The following is an 18,963-nucleotide window of genomic DNA, read 5'->3' as shown; positions in this document are numbered from 1 at the left end:
CATGGACTTGGTAAAGATCACTAACTGTCAACAGCAAAGCAACCCTAGACCATGACACTGCCTCCTCCATGCTTGACAGTGGGAACCACACTTGCAGAACTCATGCGCTCACCCTCTTTGCGTCTTACAAATACTCGGCGGTTGGACCCAAATATTTCGAATTTTAACTCATCGGTCCACAAGACCGACTTCCACTCCTCAAATGTCCAGTTTCTGAGTTTTTTGGCCCAGGCAAGTCTCTTGCTCTTATTCTGCACTCTTAACAATGGTTTATTTGCAGCAATTCTTCCAGTTAGGCCAGCTTCACGCAATCTCCTCTGAACAGTTGATGTTGAAACATCGGTACTTCTAGTAGCATTTAGCTGAGCTTGTATTTCAGGGGCAGTTAATCGCCGGTTTCGCAGACTTGAATGAACTTGTTCTCTTATTCTGAGGTCACCCTTGACCTGCCTGACCTTGTTCGGTCCTCATGAGTGCCAGTTTCTTCAAATTGTTTGATGGTCTTGGCCACAGCAGTTACAGACACTTGCAAAGTTCTGGCGATTTGTCTTAAAGATTGATCTTCATTTCTTAAAGTCTTTTTTCTTTGCTTAACTGAGCGTATTTTGCCATTTCTGCTCCCTTACATTTAGGAATGACAAACTTGTGCCTATGCTACCTATATTTATAGTAATCATGGACCCTCACCTGTTAACAATAATTGATGACAAAAGGTTAATTAGGTAACATGCTAGTTAACTTCATGAACATCTAACAAAGACACTTTTATACTTAGGCCAGTGTTCTAACACCGTGTTATACACATTTCAGACTTTTAACTGACTTGGGCTTCAGACTGAAATCCCCTTGCTTTGGGTGACCACTTCATTGAAATTGACAAGATTTCCATTTTCATTTAAAAATTAAATTTTTGAATGCAATTCACTTATGATTATCATCTTATACAAGTACACGTATCATATAATGAAATATTAAGTGTTTGTAGACAAGTTTATACAGTTAAAAGCATAGACAATCATGAAAAACCTGGTTTCAAGCAGGTGTACTCAAACTTTTGACTGATACTATCTATCTATCTATAAGAGAGAGAGAGAGAGAGAGAGAGAGAGAGAAGATTTTATTACCTTAACTTTCTTCTTGTGCCATTTTTCTTTAATATGCTTATGGGCAGATGATATAGACTCAATCAAAACATCACAAAGCTTGCAAGAATACTTGGCATTTGGGCAGTTCCGAGGATGCTAAAAACAATTTTAAAAAGTGTGTTAAAAGAAATAATTTGTGAAACAAAAATATAAGCATAATAAACGTTACTAGTAGTTTTTAACAAGAGTTGATTCAGGCAGACCATATATGACAGAAGTTGACAATTACCCGTTTAAGTCTAAAAATGTCATCTCTGTTTAATCTTTCTTCTGCTTGATGCAAGCCCAGTAGCTCCTTCTCAGATAAGACAGACTCATCAATCACAGGGGCATCCCGATCTTCTTCTCTGTCCAAGTGGTTCCTTCTCCTTTGTTTTGATTTCCTTTTATTTCCTAAAATGAGGTCTTCACTGCATTAGCCAGATGACACATTGCTATTAACATACATTTCAGCATTAAACAAGAGCTAAACCCCAATGAATATGAGAAATGTTGCATATTGCATTTACTGTTTGCCATAAGCAAAATGACTTTCTATTTCAAGTTTTGAACAAAGAAGGCTGAACCACTGGAAAACCTATATTTTACATATATTAGTACATTGACACTGGTGTTGCATAAGCAATATGGTATCTTTGTTCTAAAAAGGCCCATACCTAAAACACTGGTGACAGCAAATAAGAAAATAAAGTGCATTTATGACAGCGAATCAAACAGCAAAAAATAAAAAAATAAAAAATGTCCTTTTAATTTCCATATAAAACTTGGCATTGTATATGGTTAAATGAAAACAACAGCTGTTTCCTGTTGTGCACAGCTGTCTGATGCCATTACAGTGGCCTGACCACATCTGTTCAACAAGAAACAGTGGGCTGCATTCAGCAGGCATCAGCATGACATTAAATGCAACTAGGACTACAGTGCATTTAATAGAAAGTTAACAGTACAAAGGCAGAGTGCTGAAAATACAGACATGCAATTAAAAGGCCCAGTACAGACTAAAAATGCATACATTGTAGGCTACCTCAGTGATGTTATTTTGCTCAAGTAAGACTTTCACCTAGTGTTTTGATAAGTTCTTGGGTTATATGTTGCCCTTATTTTCTCCCCTCTTCTAAAGCAGATTTAACAATGCCCACAAAGTAACCATACTTAAAATATGTAAGTTTCGCTCAAAACTCAAGAAATAGGCTTTACAAAAACATTCAAGACTTTGCACATTTTCTTTTTTTGATAAAATTAAAAGTATACGCATGTTTGCATATTTCCTTATCAATTAATCCTGTTTGGTCTTATGTTTTACCACTAACACCTACCACTTTTTGGTTCTGTCTTTGTAGGAAACTATTTTTTGACACGACAAACAAACATTCTCACTCCTAACATGTTACCTTTACTGCCATCATCTGCAGACCTGCTCAGGTCTTCAGAAGTCCCTTGCATGGAGTCCTTCCTCTCCCGGGTGAACTCATGACTGTTAGATCTCTCTCTCCAGTTTTCTTCTCTTGTGTGATGGTTATCTTGCGCAGGGAACTTTCTAAAACCATCGTCATGCTGCCTCCCTCCTGGGCTCTGCCCCCTCTTTTTAAAACCAACTGAGCTATTGCTCAGGATACCATGACCATCTTTCCTGGGACTGCTGCCATAGCGAGCTTGTGGGATCTTCCTATGCGACCCCATTTCCGCTTTATTGCTGAAGCCTCTTCCATAGTCAGAGCAGTCCTGGCGCAGTGGGCTTCTCCAAGACTCTGCCTCTTCAGCTGGGTTTCCTTTCTCTTTGCCTTGTTTTAAAAAGACAGTCCTACTGGAGTCTTCCATTTCTACTGTTTGTGTATACCTTTACAATTAAAAAAAAAAAAAAAAGTGGTTTACTCCAACTGAGGGGACATAACATGGGAAATCGTTGTCCGTGTGCACAGTCTAGGGCAGGGGTCTGGACCTTCAAGCCAATTTTATTAATTAAGTTGTTACGGTCATTATATGGGCACTGTCCCTTTAAAAAAATAATGGCACCTATACTGCCCAGTACATTTGCCATGCTTAAGGAAAACAACATGGAACCTCCTAAAAAAAGAAAAAGTGCTTCAACTTTTCTTAAATTATTATTTTGTCATCTCCTATCGCTTTCCACTGGGGAAGATGCTTAAAGATTGTGATATCAAGACTTGAAGGTACCATCAAATAACGTTAGATTAATTTATGCAGCTGAAGTAGTTAGCTAGCTTTTGTAATGTTAACAGAGCGACTGCAAGAAACGTAACGGTTCAGGATACAGACGCTTTCAGGCAATTTTATTTTATTATTTTAAGAGCAAAACTGTATTCAGCTTCAACAACATCAGGAACGTGCTTTTTGTACAGTATTGTAGTTTTGGTGTTCAATTTGGAGCTTTTGTTAGGGAAAGTACTACTGTAGTAACAGTACCGGCTAGAGTTTAAAATTGTTACTGTTACATTTATTTTTTGTACAGTGTTTCTGAATAAGACTACAGTTAGGCTACAGTACAGTAGCTAGTAGGATGTTAGGTAGCAGTTGTATGTAATTGCATAAAAAGCACCAGTGTAATGGCAGATAATTTATGAATAATAAATGCTGCACTTGAAATAGAAATGTGTGATTATTGCATTGAATTCAGAAAGAAAAAATAAACATCAAGGTAAAATACAGTAATGTCTGTTTTATTTCTGCAGATTTACTATGGAAATAGCTCTAAATGTCCAAACCATGGGGCAATTTACATAATGTGTTTAATTCGAACTATTTGTAAGGTCCTGAGATTAGAATTAAGCAGAGTACACTGTACAGACATTCAGCTCTTAGTGAAGTGGTTAGTTGTACAAGTCTAGATGCATTCTGCCTCACTACTGAAAAATAACCCACACAATTGTTTAATTGGTATAGTTTGAAAGGTACCTATTTCAGTATTATCTTCTTTAATTGTTGTGACCAGGACAATGTAAGATGTGGCAGCGTGATATTGGTGCTCCAACCTAAGTCTGTTGTGAAACCAAGACACAGGATAAAATATAAATACATTTCAAAGCTGCTTGTGTTGCAGTGGTGGTAATATACATTCCTAATTTAAATACAAAAATGTATAGGAAACAAAAAAGGTATGACTTGGGACATATTTCGGTTTATTGGGTGGGACGTGTTTTTGTTCGCCCCCTCCCCCTCCCCAATCCCATGCAACCTCTGGAAAATGGCCCTCCATCACCCAAACTTTTGGAACCCCTGGTCTAAGGGGTCATTGTCACCCAAATTTGTCAATAAAACAGACTCAAGTCCCTTATAGTTTCATAACATACAGTACAATTAAAAGCACAAATCCCGTTTGGTGTACTATGAAATGCTGTGGCATACGTGAAGTATGAGACTATTGATTAAACAAGAGTGTACAGAAGCATTTAAACTTTTGCCCAACACACATACTGCATACATCTAAAATAAATAATATTACACAAATTGGAAAGCAAAAAAAAAAAAAAAAAAAGAACGTATTTGATTAAGAACTTGGTAATTCAGATCTTATGATTTATATATAAACTTACGTAGTTATGTTGGATTGTCATTAGTTTAATACAAAAATAATACACAGAAAAATGGCAACTATTTTACAGCAACAAAATCAAGATAATTGGCACTTTTCGTTAAATACACGGTATTGTTTCTTAATTAACCAAGTGTCCACCGTCACGATCACGATCACAAACACATACGCAATAACAATGTGCTACTATAAGGCTAACCAATGTAACCCTTACTTAAAAGGCCCGTTCTTCAAACTTTTCTTTTTTTTTTTTTTTTAAATGGTGGAAAAACAATATTAGTCAATAGCATAGGCGTTTTACTTTCGTCACGCCTGTCGTACATAGTACTCATTATTTTTACCGGCTAAACAACTGCTTTGTTGTTTCTTACGAAGTTATAACACGATAGTATATTTTTAGATATTATTAATTATGCTTACAAATCTGGTATTGTGTACCAAAAGGTTTGAGAACATATCGAGAGAGCATAAATGCTAAAACAGTAACTAACCTACAAACAGGGCTGCATCCTGCTTCTTGTTGTTTCCTCCAGAATGTGAATGAGCTTTCCCAAATAGGTGGTGTTTCACTAGAATGTGTCCCCCTCACTCATGAAACAGTACATTTTGTATCCGATTCAAAGTACATGTTGTTATCTGTAGTATACGTCTATGGTAAAACACTGCGGAAGTTACAGTCTCAACTGCAAAAACACTGTATGTTGTGTTTTAAGAAAACTGACCGCTGAGCCACAAAACTATGTTGACTTTAATAATAAAGAAAGAAACAGAATTGCTAAATTGAGACTTGCTGTTCCAAAGACACTGGGTTTACAAATTAACTTAATTAATATGACTCCAAAATGTATGGTACCCACAGAGGTACCCGGAAATATCGTAACCGAAGTGTATCAAATACACATTGGAAGTATTATAATTTAACAAGGATACATTGTAAGTGTTTGCGCACATTGAGAATCTAGCTTCTCATGTCCAAATAAAAAGGAAATAAAGCAGTTGTCCTTGGATTCAGTGAATACAATGATGTCTTTCCGTCTGCCTTTCACATTTTCAACTAAGCAGATTGTGGCGGTCAACACAGATAGACAAACCAAGGATGCAGTCACGCAGATAACGTGCAAGTTTGTATTTAAAAATATTATTTGTAATACATGCAATACATGTATTTGTCCCCCGACCATTTATTTTAGTGATTGTGCTTATTTGATAGTTCTTATAGCAATGATTCTGCGTTTTTACGAAGCCCGTCCAAAACTAGTCCAAATACAGGTTCGTTAAACTCAAAATATATCAGTTAAAAAAAAAAAAATTATATATATATATATATATATATATATATATATATATATATATATATATATCTAATGCTCGCTATTGCTGGCACAACTTACGAAAACTGTACTGCCTATACTGTCCAACTGTAGGCCTATTATATGAGGTATTAGAAGACAAAATGCATGTAGTTAAGGCTCACGTTATAATCTGTCAATAAAATCCATTTGATTTGAAAAGGCACGTACATTTAATTATGTAAAATGTGGGTAACTTTGGCAATGCATAATATTAAACATATTAATACCACACATAACAATAATAATGGGCGGCACATTGGCGTAGTGGTTAGTACTGATGCCTCACAGCACCAGCGTCCTAGGTTCGAATCCGGCCAAAACATGCAGCCAAAGCACTGGTGGGTGAGTTGGATTGCTCTCCAGGTAGAAAGTTGCAGGACTCCATGTCGGAGGGCAGCCCTATCCTCAACAGAGCTCCCCCGCACACCTGGGTCACCCTCCCCTTATCCACCACCGGTGCAGAGGCGTAGGCGCCTCTAAGGGGAAGCGAGGTGGTCACCTCCAGGTAGTACCACTCGAGGGGGCGTTCACCAGGGGACAGGCAGGTACCACTCTCCTTCCCCGCAAGGGGTGGACGATTTCCGTCGGAGTCGCCTCGGTGGTGCCCAAGCTCAGCTGAGCGGCGCTTTGCAGAAGATGCTAGAGACCCTACTTAAATCGCAGGGCAGACTGCCTCCTACTACCGGGCAGCCCCAACTTCCAGAGTCTCGTTCCCCATCCCCAGCACCTAGGCCTCCTAGCCCAGGTGAGCTGTCCTTCACAGCTTTGAGGTCTGACGTATCCGACCAAGCCACTTCGACTGGAGTAAAAGGTGTAACCAATCGCCTTCAAAATTACACACCAAGTTAAGTGGCCTCCACTTGTGTTAAATTGTGGTGATTTACATGATTTCAGGATAAATTCAGCAGTTCCTGTAGGTTCCCTCTGCTGGGTAGTGCATTTCAAAGCAGACTCAACCATGAGCACCAAAGCGCTTTCAAAAGAACTCCAGGACAAAGTTATTGAAAGGCACAGATCAGGGGATGGGTATAAAAAATATCAAAGGCCTTGAATATCCCTTGGAGCACGGTCAAGATGTTTATTAAGAAGTGGAAGGTGCATGGCACCACCAAGACCCTGCCTAGATCAGGCTGTCCCTCCAAACTGGATGACCGAGCAAGAAGGAGACTGATCAGAGAGGCTACCAAGAGGCCAATGGCAACTTTGCAAAAACTGCAGGCTCTTATGGCCAAGACTGATCAAAGAAGGAAGCCATTACTCAAGAAAGCCCACCTTGAATCCCGTTTGAAGTATGCAAAAAATACCCAGGAGATTCTGTAGCCACGTGGCAAAAAGTTTTGTAGTCTGATGAAACTAAAATGGAACTTTTTGGCCTAAATGCAAAGTGTTGTTTGGCGCAAACCTAACACAGCACATCACCAAAAGAACACCATCCCTACTCTGAAGCATGGTGGTGGCAGCATCATGTTATTGGGATGTTTCTCATTGAAAGAGACTGGGGCACTTGTAGGCCCTGAAGCACATTGCAAATCAAGCTAGCAAATAAAGTAAACTAGCCACTGACCAATCCCATTGAATATTTCAGGCACCTCAATTGCACTATGTTTGTAGCTTACAAGAGAATGTCCAAATTCTGAATACAGATTTTGACGTACAGTACCTTAACCACCCACTACAGGCACGGGTGTTAGAGAGCACTTAAATTAGCTTGGCAATGATATTTCTATAAAATGATTATCCCCCAGCCCCCCACAAAAACACAACTGAGATTACAATAGAGAAATACAAACAATACAATAGTTAAAACAAAAGTTGGCAAAGTAAGATATTACAAATATTACAAATTAAAACAAAAAAAAGGATACTAATTGCATGTTTAGTTCAGACATATCTGCACACTGTTATCCAAGTACAGTTAATCTTTTTCCTTTCTTTCGATGCATTCCCCCCTTTGCGCTGTTAGTCTTTCAACTGCAGGACGTAGATTCAAGCGAGATCAGCAAGACCCAAAACACTCGGAGAAGCTGTACTGGCACAGGGACAGATAGTCATCAGCACACACCCCCAGTGTCAGACCAGGAACAGGAACAGGAACCAGAACAGGAACCAGAACCAGAACCAGAACCAGAACCGGAAACAGAACCTTCAAGCACTCAGTATCAGGCAAGCAGCTCAACACTGAATCTGAACAGCTGGCTTTTGAATCTACCGGGAGCAAAGTTTGGGGGATGGGCCACTTGCTTTACAACCAATTCAATTGAATTAACAACTCATTCAGTTGAACTTTGTTGAGCTCTATAATATGCTGCTTACGTGCCATCAAATTAAGTAAATCACTCGTGTAAAACAAACGAAATAAAAAATGTGCGCAAAAATAATTGGTGATAATAAATAAGTGCAAAAATAACGTGATAAATCAAAAACACACAATAAATATAAATGCCATGTTACAATATATCAGATAATCTTTAAATATACATCTGTTTCTGCATGTGTATTGGACAGTATCGGGCGGGACTAAAGGTGTATCAGATGGTATATCGGCAGGTGTACCGAATGGTATCGGATGGTACCGGACGGGTTTTAGTAATGTGTGATTAAAATGTAAGGTTACTCACATAACCCTGGTTCCCTGAAGCTGCCAGTAGGCCCCTTCCATTTTCCTTCTCAAGATGGTACGGTAAGACCTCTATGTCTAGCTGAGTGTATTGATAGAAAGAGCTTCTGAGTCGTGTTGTTTTTCCCTTGCATTCATGCTGAAAGCCGACTTGCTGCTTCCTGGAATCACCGACTCTCTAATTTGAGTCTCTTCTGTCTTTCAGCAGCCTCCTTGCTTGTGTTGTACGCTGCTCTGGTGTTTACTGTCTGTCTTGTGTGAGCGACTGCCTGTGAGTCACCCTGTGATTGATTGTCTATATCTTTCTTAGGAGAGCACAGTTCCTCAATGGGGCTAGGCCTTGACGCATCCCTGCTGTCGAGTGATTCCCCCAGCCGCCGTCTGGCATCTGAAATGGGCCTTGTTGTTTGGCTGCAACTGTGTGTCCCCCATCTCTGTTTTAGACTGCACGGCCCTGTTTTTCAAGGTCATGCTGTGGATTAGCTGTAGCGTGGTTGTTATTACAGCCATCCAGTTGTGTATTCATCCACTTGGCTCTGTTACGTCATCCAGCTGTACAGTAGACTTCGGTGAGTCAGGCCTTTTAAACAAACAACAGTGTGTTCTCCCTCATCTGTTTCTACCATGTTTTTTGCTGTCTGCCCTCAACTCACGACTTCGGCCCTTGTATCTCCCTGGTGCATGCTACGCGGTGACCAGGTGTGTGACCATGTGGTTAGGGTAGGCACGGTTGCATAGTTGCCCCCGGTGCTTCAATACCTTGGTGCACGCATAGCCCTTGGTATCTCGGTGCACAGGGTGCTCATTACACATGGCACACAGTGCCCAGCGCTACAGTTCTAGTGCACGGACATAGTGCCATGTGGTACACGGTGTGTGTAGTGCTCATGGTACTCGATGCCCAGGGTGCTCAGTACACACGGTGCACATGGTGCTCAGTGCCGACCGCTACAGCACTAGTGCATGAATGCACGGTGCCGCAGGGTATACAGTGCATGTAGTGCTCTCTGTACTCAGTGTGCACTGTGCACATGGCGCATGATACACACAGTGTTTGCTGCACATAGTGCACACGATACACAATCCAATCAGTGTCTGATACGCATGGTGCTTGGTACAATCGGTGCACATGGTGCTCGGTGCATAACCCCTCGGTGCTTCAGTGACTGGCGTCCCCCCCCCCCCATACTAATTTGGCCATTCAGATCACTCAAATGAAATAATAACCAAGGAATTAAAAAAAAAGTGGCCTTACATCTGCCATTCCTGCCCAATACGTGGCGTTATGTACTTGTCATTGGGTAAAGTCTAGTAAAAGATGGATAGACCCAGACCCTACGAGACGAGCATCAACCGGCAGTTTCAGATTCGCATATAACACAAGTGTTTAAAATGTATATTTGTTTTTAGGCACGAGGATTGCACAGCACTTCACGTGCAAGTAAAAAGTAATAATATGTGAGCACGGGGAATTGCACTTTATTAATTCACGTGCAGTTGTACCGAGACTTGAATTGAATGATTGATTAGCAGTCGAGTCTTGGTACAGCTGCATAAAAACAGCATGTTTTCACCCACTTGCGGTTGGGTGTTCGGTGAGTGGAGAATGGGAGAGAGAGGAGGAGAAATAATTTACAATTGCTATTGTGTGCTGGTGGGACCAGCACAATACTGGTGTGTTCAAAACTCATCGTGTTTGTCAGTGTGGCTGTCCATGCACCGTTTTGTTTAGTGTTAGTCCGTTTTTGTTTGTCTTTTGATTTTGGCATAGAGTGCCGTGTCCTGTTGTTTTTTGTTTGTTTGTTAAACCTTTTTATTTTTCAATAAACCGGCTTCAGCAGGCATCCCCATCATTTCAATTCATCCGTCCTGTTTTGTGTATTTCATTCCTTTTCCTGGTTCTGACGCCGCCCACTTCGGCCGTCGCTGTGACAAGGACACAAAGATGTTTCAGACTCCTGTAAATGGATCGTTCGTGCACTGGGCTTGCAACGTATCCAGATGACTTAATAAAATCAATAATCAAGAAATTCACACAGACTCATTCGATTTGAAGTTTTAATGAATCAAAGTAGTATCAGTACTCTTTCAGTTTATTAAATGCTTCAAAATGGATTGAGCAGTTATACAATACGTCGAATCCCAAAGGACAGGCAATCTGGGAGGTCCAGTGCCTTAACAGGTATAATAGCATTAACACTTCAATACGTTTATGGTTATAATATGTTTTGCCCTTAAGCATGCATAAAGCTAAAAACGCCCACCCCTAAATCAGAGCATCCAATACATCCAATCCAATTTCTCTTCACAACTAAAACAGAAATCTTCATCTTATAGTGATGCATCAATATAAAAGAAATTCAAAATAGTTCTTACCTTCCAAAATATCGATGGAAGTGCCTTCAAAGGCAAAAACTTCTAAACAGCAACAGCAATCAGCTCGATCAGCTTGTAGTTAGCAAGTTGAGTGATACTTCACTAGGATTTTACCTCCGTTTTTATAGTTTTTGCTTTGCTTTTTACGTCAGAAGTCTTAATTAAATCTCAAACATTAATCTGCCTTAACAGCTCTTGTCCTTCAAGTTAATAACATTTTCAAAACACCCGGTAACTCCTTCTATAAGATTAATTAGCCATCATTCCCTAGTCCATCTCTCCTTCATCTCCAAAACATGTAAGGTGAACTTTTGAACTGATCTTATTCTTTTTTGGTACCAAGGGGTTCCTAAACACAGCATGCATGTGAATACAGTGCAAGTATATGAAGAATACATAGGAAAATGTGTTTAATATATAACACTTACTTTGGTTTAATTATTCCAAGCCTGGGTTAAAAATATATTTCCATTTTAACATCAAAAGACATCTTCCTTAATAGGTTGGCTTTATTACATGTATAAATGTGGTTTAACAATTAACTAAAACATATTGGATAAAGGCTGGTAGAAGATTCATATCAAACTTCTAAAGTCTGCAATTATATATCCAATTATTTTCACTTCAATCCAGTCTATCAATTACATAGTCAAAATGTAACAGTCCCATTTTAGCTATTCAATGCTTTAAACTAAACTTGACAGCTCTCTGTTTTTTTCAAAAATCCCTTTAAGACAAGTTCGGAACCACCTGCTTCTCTGTCAAGGTCCTCATTAATAGAAGAGTCTTCTGTAAGCATTTTCTCAGACGTATGGCATAACATGGTCCTATGCTATGTCTCCTGTGGCAAAGTGGCTGTTGATTATGAACAGGTGCAGAGGTGATGCAGTGCCGGAATAATCACACAGAAGGAAACTGTAATCCGTTTTGGAAAAAGGGTCCTTTATTTTGTATTCCTGGTCTGACGACCAAATAATAACCTCAGGTTCTACACAGCAATGTGAGAACCCGGAGAACAGAAAACCAGGGATTGCATTCCAAACAATAAGCACACATTTATCCACCCCATAATATTTGCTACGGTCACCAGTCCAGGTGCGTGCAATAGTGCTTGTGGTGGGTGATAACAATTAAATTTCAGTGGCTTTGTAGTGCAGTGTTGATCTGGTTTATGTGCTGGCCCAAGGCGACAGCTCCGGATACAATTAGCTGTCTGGTGGTTTACAAACAAACATAGTTACCAACAGACAAAACAAACAAAAACACTCACAAATATTATTTTTATATTTTTGGGAACTCTCCTGGTCCTTCCAGTTCCTCTCAATTTGAAACAAGTGATGGAAAAGCTTTATGATTCTCTGGCCCCTTTATGCTATCACGTATGACTCCTTGGTAAGCGATTGCTTACAGCTTCTACCTCGTTTACCTTCTGGGTCAATGCGTTCCTGCAACAGAGTCTTGTCTTCTTCCAAGCCAACTGACTTCCCAACCCAGGAAATAAACTGTCAAGCCAGCCTGTCCTAAGACTTCCCCTTTCGCTACTCAGTGTCCTCACAGGTCGGGAGGGAGATTTCCAACCAGAACTCATTATATTTCTGTCACACTCCCCCTCACTTGTTTTTACCAGGAGGTATTTCTTATATGTAAAAGATCACTCATTATAGAAACCTTGAATGTCAAATCTCCCAAACATTACCCTCTGCCTGGTTCTGCAAGCAAGCAAAGGCTACCAAGGTTAATTACCTTCTCTTTGGCAAACCTACTATATGCCTGACACAACCTGGTATCATTATGTTTTGACTGAAGCTTTTACTTTAAGTTCATTTTTGCACTATATTGTTTTAGTTTAAACTCTTACATTTCTTCTGTTACACTTATATTCTGTTTGAATTATTCTAAAATACCTGTGTTTAGCTTAAAGACTACTTTCAGGTCAAGCTTACTTCTTTTTTCTAAATAAGAAACTTGATGCTTGCGTCTGCCTTTCTGTGTGTCTTTTCGGTGTGTCTTTAAAATCCTGAAATCTGCAAAAACTTAAATCTTGTTAGCAAAGCTGCCATCTCTACAGTCCCATTCCCATCATCAGTGGGAAGACTTCAAATAAAGTAAACTGTTTCTATCAAAGAGACATTTATCTCTGCTGCATACATCTTTCACTCAAAAAATGCGATAGCACCTTGTAAAAGGGAAGACAGGTTTTAGGTTAATTTGTGACAAGAGCCTTGTTTGAATTCAGTGATAAGCTGAATTAGGTAACTAATATGTAATTTTAAACAAGTGCTGAAAGATCTGACATCGAATCTAATAACATCTATTGTAACTCAATATTTTAGTGTAAAACTGAAAATATATAATTAGAAAATAAAACAAAACGATTGTGTACATTGTTAATACAAACTGAACAGTGTCACGGTCAACATTGTCTGTCTTAAGAAGTTGACAGCGCTCCGCAAATCTATATTTGCAACGCAGAACAAAATGTTTTTGACCTGGATGGCCTTCCATACGCGTACGGGGTTACAGCCAGCTCAGGTGTGTGCTCAAGTGTAAACAGGTGGCTCAAATGATATGAATCTTCTAATCCGATTTGACTAAGCCAGCTCAGGTCCGAGTTGCAGGTGTAAACACAGTATTAAGTGTGCATTTAACATTGTAACATTATTCTTAAAATGGTCTGTAGTATGGACAGAACTGTAACTTTGCAAGTTAAATTGTATTTGAGCCATTCAGAAAGTGTATTTTTTTTATATAGAAGCTGTTATAACTATTACAATATTATATAATTGCAATATTACTGTCAAAACCTTTGTACAAGTATTTTTTTTAGGTATTTTTAGGGGGTCCTTGTAGCAGGGAGAGATCTGTGTTGACTCTGCTGGCGTGTTCACGGGCTGCAGGAAGAGGGCAGCAGTCGCCCAACAACCGCCTGTGAGTCATGGCAGTGACACGGGGAGGTGGGAAAGTGGGTGTGTGGACTTTCCCCCTCTCTGAATGGCTGAGAGGCGAGTCTTGGGAGAATGTTGCTGAGAGTGCGGAAACGCTGGTCGCGGACCGAGAACCAGCCGGGAGAGAAAAAGACACGAAAGTGTCACTGTGAGACAGTGAGAGCGGGGAACCCTTGGGCAGACCCCTTAAAAATACAACAGAGCAGGCTAGGTAGCCGGCAGCGTAGGATGGAGGTCCAGGTCGCAAGGGCAGCGGCAACCGGGATATTGCTGCAGAGTGCAGCACCTTTTATTTGTAGTTTTGTTATTGTGTTATTTTTTCCCGTTATTTTTGCCTTCTGTTTTCATTATTATTTCTTTGAGCACTGCAAGGGCGCCGGTATTGTGTACCATCGCTTGGTATGTCCATGGTTCTGTTTACCATCGTTGGTAAATCAGACCACGGACCCACAGCGCCATCTGCGGGATAAACTTAAAAACAGCACCCCGAAAATAAAACTGGGCACCTGTGCGGTGTTGCCAAATCCATCTGTCTGTCTCTTGTGTCGGTGCATTACCCACCACCCTTCTACAGTCCTAAAAAAGGGGTGTGACTTATACATGGTGTGACCTATAGGCTTTCTCCTGAAATTGTTGTCTCAAAAAGGGAGGGTGAAATTGTTGTCTCAAAAAGGATGACTTATACACTGTTTTTTATGGTATTTGTAAATCAAGCAGTAAAGAAAAACTGTACTTAGTATTGAAATGATCAAGCAAAGGAAAAGTTGGGTTTTCGATAAACAAAGTGGGTCAAAAGCCACACACGTCAGGTGTTCAATCGTCAACTTACTGGCACAACATGGAAGTGAGGGTGCCTGACAAATAACAAAAACATATTTTGAGATCCAACAGGATGAAAACGTATTAGAATATGTAGAATATGTGCTTCGTATATAACGAGTTAACAAACTCACTTCAACATCTGGCTTCAGTCTCCATCGCAGCTGCTCTCCTTACTTCCTCTGTGTCATTTGAAACTCCGTCCATCATCACAGCCTGTGCTCAGTCCTCTAATTTCTAGTGAGATGGCACTTTCGATACGGAAATTCACAATAAATGAACATGTGCAATTAATTTTTAATAAGCCAACAATGAATTAAATTAAATTAAATTTGGGACTGTATTACACTGTATTACACCTCAAAATAGCCACCCTTTGCCTTAATAATAGCCTCACAAACATGAGGCATTCGGTTAACAAGATTCAGCAGGAAATCACTCCACATGTCTTCCCAGCTCTTCTGCAGCCATTCCCAGAGATGTAGGGCACTTGTTGGTAGCTTTGCTTCAACTCTTCTGTCCAGTTCATCCCATACAAGTTTTATGGGATTGAGGTCTGGAGACTGGGCAGGTTTCGGGTCATTATCTTGCTGAAGAATGAACTGCCCAACTAGCCGTAATCCTGATGGAATGGCATGCCTCTGAAGTATGCTATGGTAGCCATGCTGGTTGAGGTTGCCATGGACTTGGTAAAGATCAACAACTCTGTCACCAGCAAAGCAACCCTAGACCATGACACTGCCTCCTCCATGCTTGACAGTGGGAAACACACTTGCAGAACTCATGCGCTCACCCTCTCTGCGTCTTACAAATACTCGACGATTGGACCCAAATATTTCAAATTTTGACTCATCGGTCCACAAGACCAACTTCCACTCCTCAAATGTCCACTTTCTGTGTTTTTTGGCCCAGGCAAGTCTCTTGTTCTTATTCTGCACTCTTAATGGTTTATTTGCAGCAATTCTTCCAGTTAGGCCAGCTTCACGCAATCTCCTCTCAACAGTTGATGTTGAAACAACTGTACTTCTTTTAGCATTTAGCTGAGCTTGTATTTCAGGGGCAGTTAATCGCTGGTTTTGCAGACTTGTGACTCGAATGAACTTGTTCTCTGATTCTGAGGTCACCCATTTCAGACTTTTAACTGACTTGGGCTTCAGACTGAAATCCCCTTGCTTTGGGTGACCATTTCATTGAAATTGACAAGATTTACATTTTCATTTAAAAATTATTTTTTTGAATACAATTCACTTATGATTATCAGCTTATATAAGTACATGTATCATATATATTAATAATCTTATGGTAACCTAATTACAGTCCACTAATTCATTTTCAATAGTAGGACATTAGAAAATATCTTTAATTTGTATTAATGCAAATATATTGAAAAATGCACATGGAAAAACTGCAGGGTAAAGCTACTACTTTATAAAGCATGGGTTTTACAATTTAGACTTGAACCTCCCCTTCGTACCTACTGATTGCACAGCAGCACTGCATGACTTGGTAATTTTGCTTTCTACTCCCAAAGTCGACTGATTGAAATCCCATGAAATCAGCTTTGTGTAGATGACTAATGTTGGCATTCATTAAAAAAAATGGCCTATTCATGATGCTTTAATATAAGGAAGAGTATGAGTAATGGATTATTAAGGTCATAATCATACAGCATATAACATACAAAAAAATGAAAACTTGGCTATAAACCATTATTATCAAGGTATTTATTGAAACAATTCAGACAAATTAAATTAATCTGTAATACAGTTTTAAAATAGTGAACATCAGTGCCGCCGTCAACATTTTAGCATGAAAAATAGCATTATTATTTCCATAATTAAATAGCTCAAAAAACGAATTACCACAACAACCCAATAATATATATTCTTAAATATAATCTGAAACATTTACCAAAGCCAGACCAACAAGACCATTGTATGTCCTTGTTTGAAATACTTAAGGATGTGCAGATAAATATTATCACTAACATATAAACAGAATAATGCAGCAGCGACTAGATTAGATTAGACACACCCTAAATTATCAGTTATTAACATAGCAGGTAGACAGTTTCAAGACACCCAATTACCATACATGTACAAAAAAGTGTTCAAAAATAACCTAAAAAGTGCTTGAAAGAAAACAAGTTTTTCTTTAATTTCATGACCTACATTACAGAACACATAATAGTTTCTTTACTATTTTAAAAACAAAACAAAAACTTCTGTTCTTACTTTAAGAAAAGTCTATGATTTATAACTAGGGCTTCTGATTTTCTTTTTTTCCTTTTTTTTTTTTTAACGATAAAAACGATATAAACCGATTAAAACCCCCCCCCCCCCCCCCCCCTACAAAAAAATGTAATTGGTGTATAGTCAATAAACACAAGAAAACCCTGGAAATGGTTATAAATTCATGTTGACTTCAACCCTTTCCCATTTAAAACAAAACAAAAAAAAAAGTTTCTATTGGATACTCTGTTTACAAGACTTAAAATGAGATTACAATTACAGTAAAAGGCACTTACGTGGGATAAAGCTTTATTAAATAATTTTTAAAAAATTGCAAATTGTGGCATAAGTAAAAAAATGCCTCGAACACACAAAAACCCCAGAATGTGCCCGCAACCATAAAGATTTCGTTGAGGAAGACAGCAAAGGAAAGAAAGGTACAACATAGTGTGCAATTACTGTCGAGTTACTACTGCTGTGACAGATAAATGCCCAAGCCATAGGTGCCGTCTCCGTGGGTGCCCCGGGGCTCAAGCACCCACCGGGCCATTTTAGTTTTACATTTAAATGCTATTAAATTAATAATCTGTTTTGTTAAAAACTACCATGAAACAAAGCTTTTACCATGGTACACTAGGTGGCAGAAACACATTACGTGGCTGCACAGTGTCAAACCAGAAAGCAGGATTACCCTAGTGCACCGCGATTGATAGTATGGTAATGAAAGTGAGTAGGGCCAGGGAGGAAACAAGATGGATAAATTTGTGTTCAAAATTAACAGTGGGAAAACTAAAAGAATGGAAAGTGCTTCAGCAAATACTGTAGAATCTGCAGCCAGTTCTGATGATCCGACCGCTGATTCAACTACCGATAGGTTGGATACCAACGAGAGCAAACAAACCACAAAAGAAAATCAAGGGAAAGGGAGATCTTGTCAAGGAAGCTGGTTGACGCTCTATACATGGATTCAATATGATAGTGTGAAGGATCGTGTTTTCTGCTCTGTATGCTGCAAAGCTGTTGCTGCTGGACATCCCCTCCCATCTACAAGTAGGGGCAAAGAATCATTAGCGGCTTTTGTGAGTAACGGGTTTTGCTTATGGAACAAAGCTTTAGAAAGGTTTTCGTCCCACGAAAAGTCTTCTGTACTCCGAACGGCTGCTCAGAGTGTAATTGCATCCGAAAAGGGAGAACATGTAGGTAGTCTTATGTCAGCAAGCAAGGAACGTGAAATGCAGCATGCAAGGATTTCATTGCTGAAAATTATAACTTCATTGCAGTTTTTAGAAGGACAAGGAATGGCCATTCGTGGACACAGAGATGAAAATTCGAATTTCGTTCAGTTGCTTCGTCTGCGTGCTGACAAATGGATGTCTTACGAAATCATCAACGCGGCTTGTGGGTGAGTGCAATTATTGTAATCCATAGGCCTACATAAAATGATACTGTAATTTATAGCTGTTTTTAGTAATTATAGAATAGTTAAGATACCAATACCGATATCTTCCTCCCCCCACCCCCGGCAAAAAAATAAAAAAATTTAAAAAAGCAGCAGCACCCACTGGCAAAAACAAGTCAGCGCCTATGGCCCAAGCATTTTGGAAAATAACCGAAAACAATCACTTCATACATTATATAAAAAGGGAAAGCCCAGAAAAACTCAAACAGAAAAATAAACACCAAAAAAATGTAATTAATAAGAACCGTAACAACAGAAGCTCTAATTATAAGCCACAATACCTTGCTATACAATACCACTGCTATACACATCTATTTAAGCGATAGTGCCCGTCGATCATGGCTCTACCGTGTGATAGTTGACCACACTGGGAGTTATGCCTCCCGAGCTGAAGGTGATGGCGCTAACAAAAGTCAAGGTCAAATAATACACAGTAGAGCCATCATCGAGAGGGCACTATTGCCATTAT

At 39.4% G+C, this 18,963-nt stretch overlaps 1 protein-coding gene across 2 annotated transcripts in view; it reads right to left on the bottom strand.

The window, feature by feature from the left end:
• Positions 1-5,265, bottom strand: part of LOC121318652 (terminal uridylyltransferase 7-like) — a 43,701-nt gene extending 38,436 nt beyond the window's left edge. Inside the window, exons 1-5 of one of the 2 annotated variants that reach the window (XM_041255561.1) lie at positions 5,187-5,265; positions 4,059-4,141; positions 2,537-2,982; positions 1,375-1,538; positions 1,125-1,241 (exon numbers count right to left, since the gene is read on the bottom strand). In XM_041255561.1, coding sequence (XP_041111495.1) covers positions 1,125-1,241; positions 1,375-1,538; positions 2,537-2,963 — 708 coding nt within the window. In that variant the 5' untranslated portion in view covers positions 2,964-2,982; positions 4,059-4,141; positions 5,187-5,265. The remainder of the gene's footprint in view (positions 1-1,124; positions 1,242-1,374; positions 1,539-2,536; positions 2,983-4,058; positions 4,142-5,186) is intronic. The other variant, XM_041255569.1, reaches the window with a different exon arrangement.
• Between the last annotated feature and the right edge of the window lie 13,698 nt (positions 5,266-18,963).

Source organism: Polyodon spathula, chromosome 1 (genome assembly GCF_017654505.1).
Source record: "Polyodon spathula isolate WHYD16114869_AA chromosome 1, ASM1765450v1, whole genome shotgun sequence".
NCBI lineage: Eukaryota > Metazoa > Chordata > Actinopteri > Acipenseriformes > Polyodontidae > Polyodon > Polyodon spathula.
This window is presented reverse-complemented; position numbering and strand designations above follow the sequence as displayed.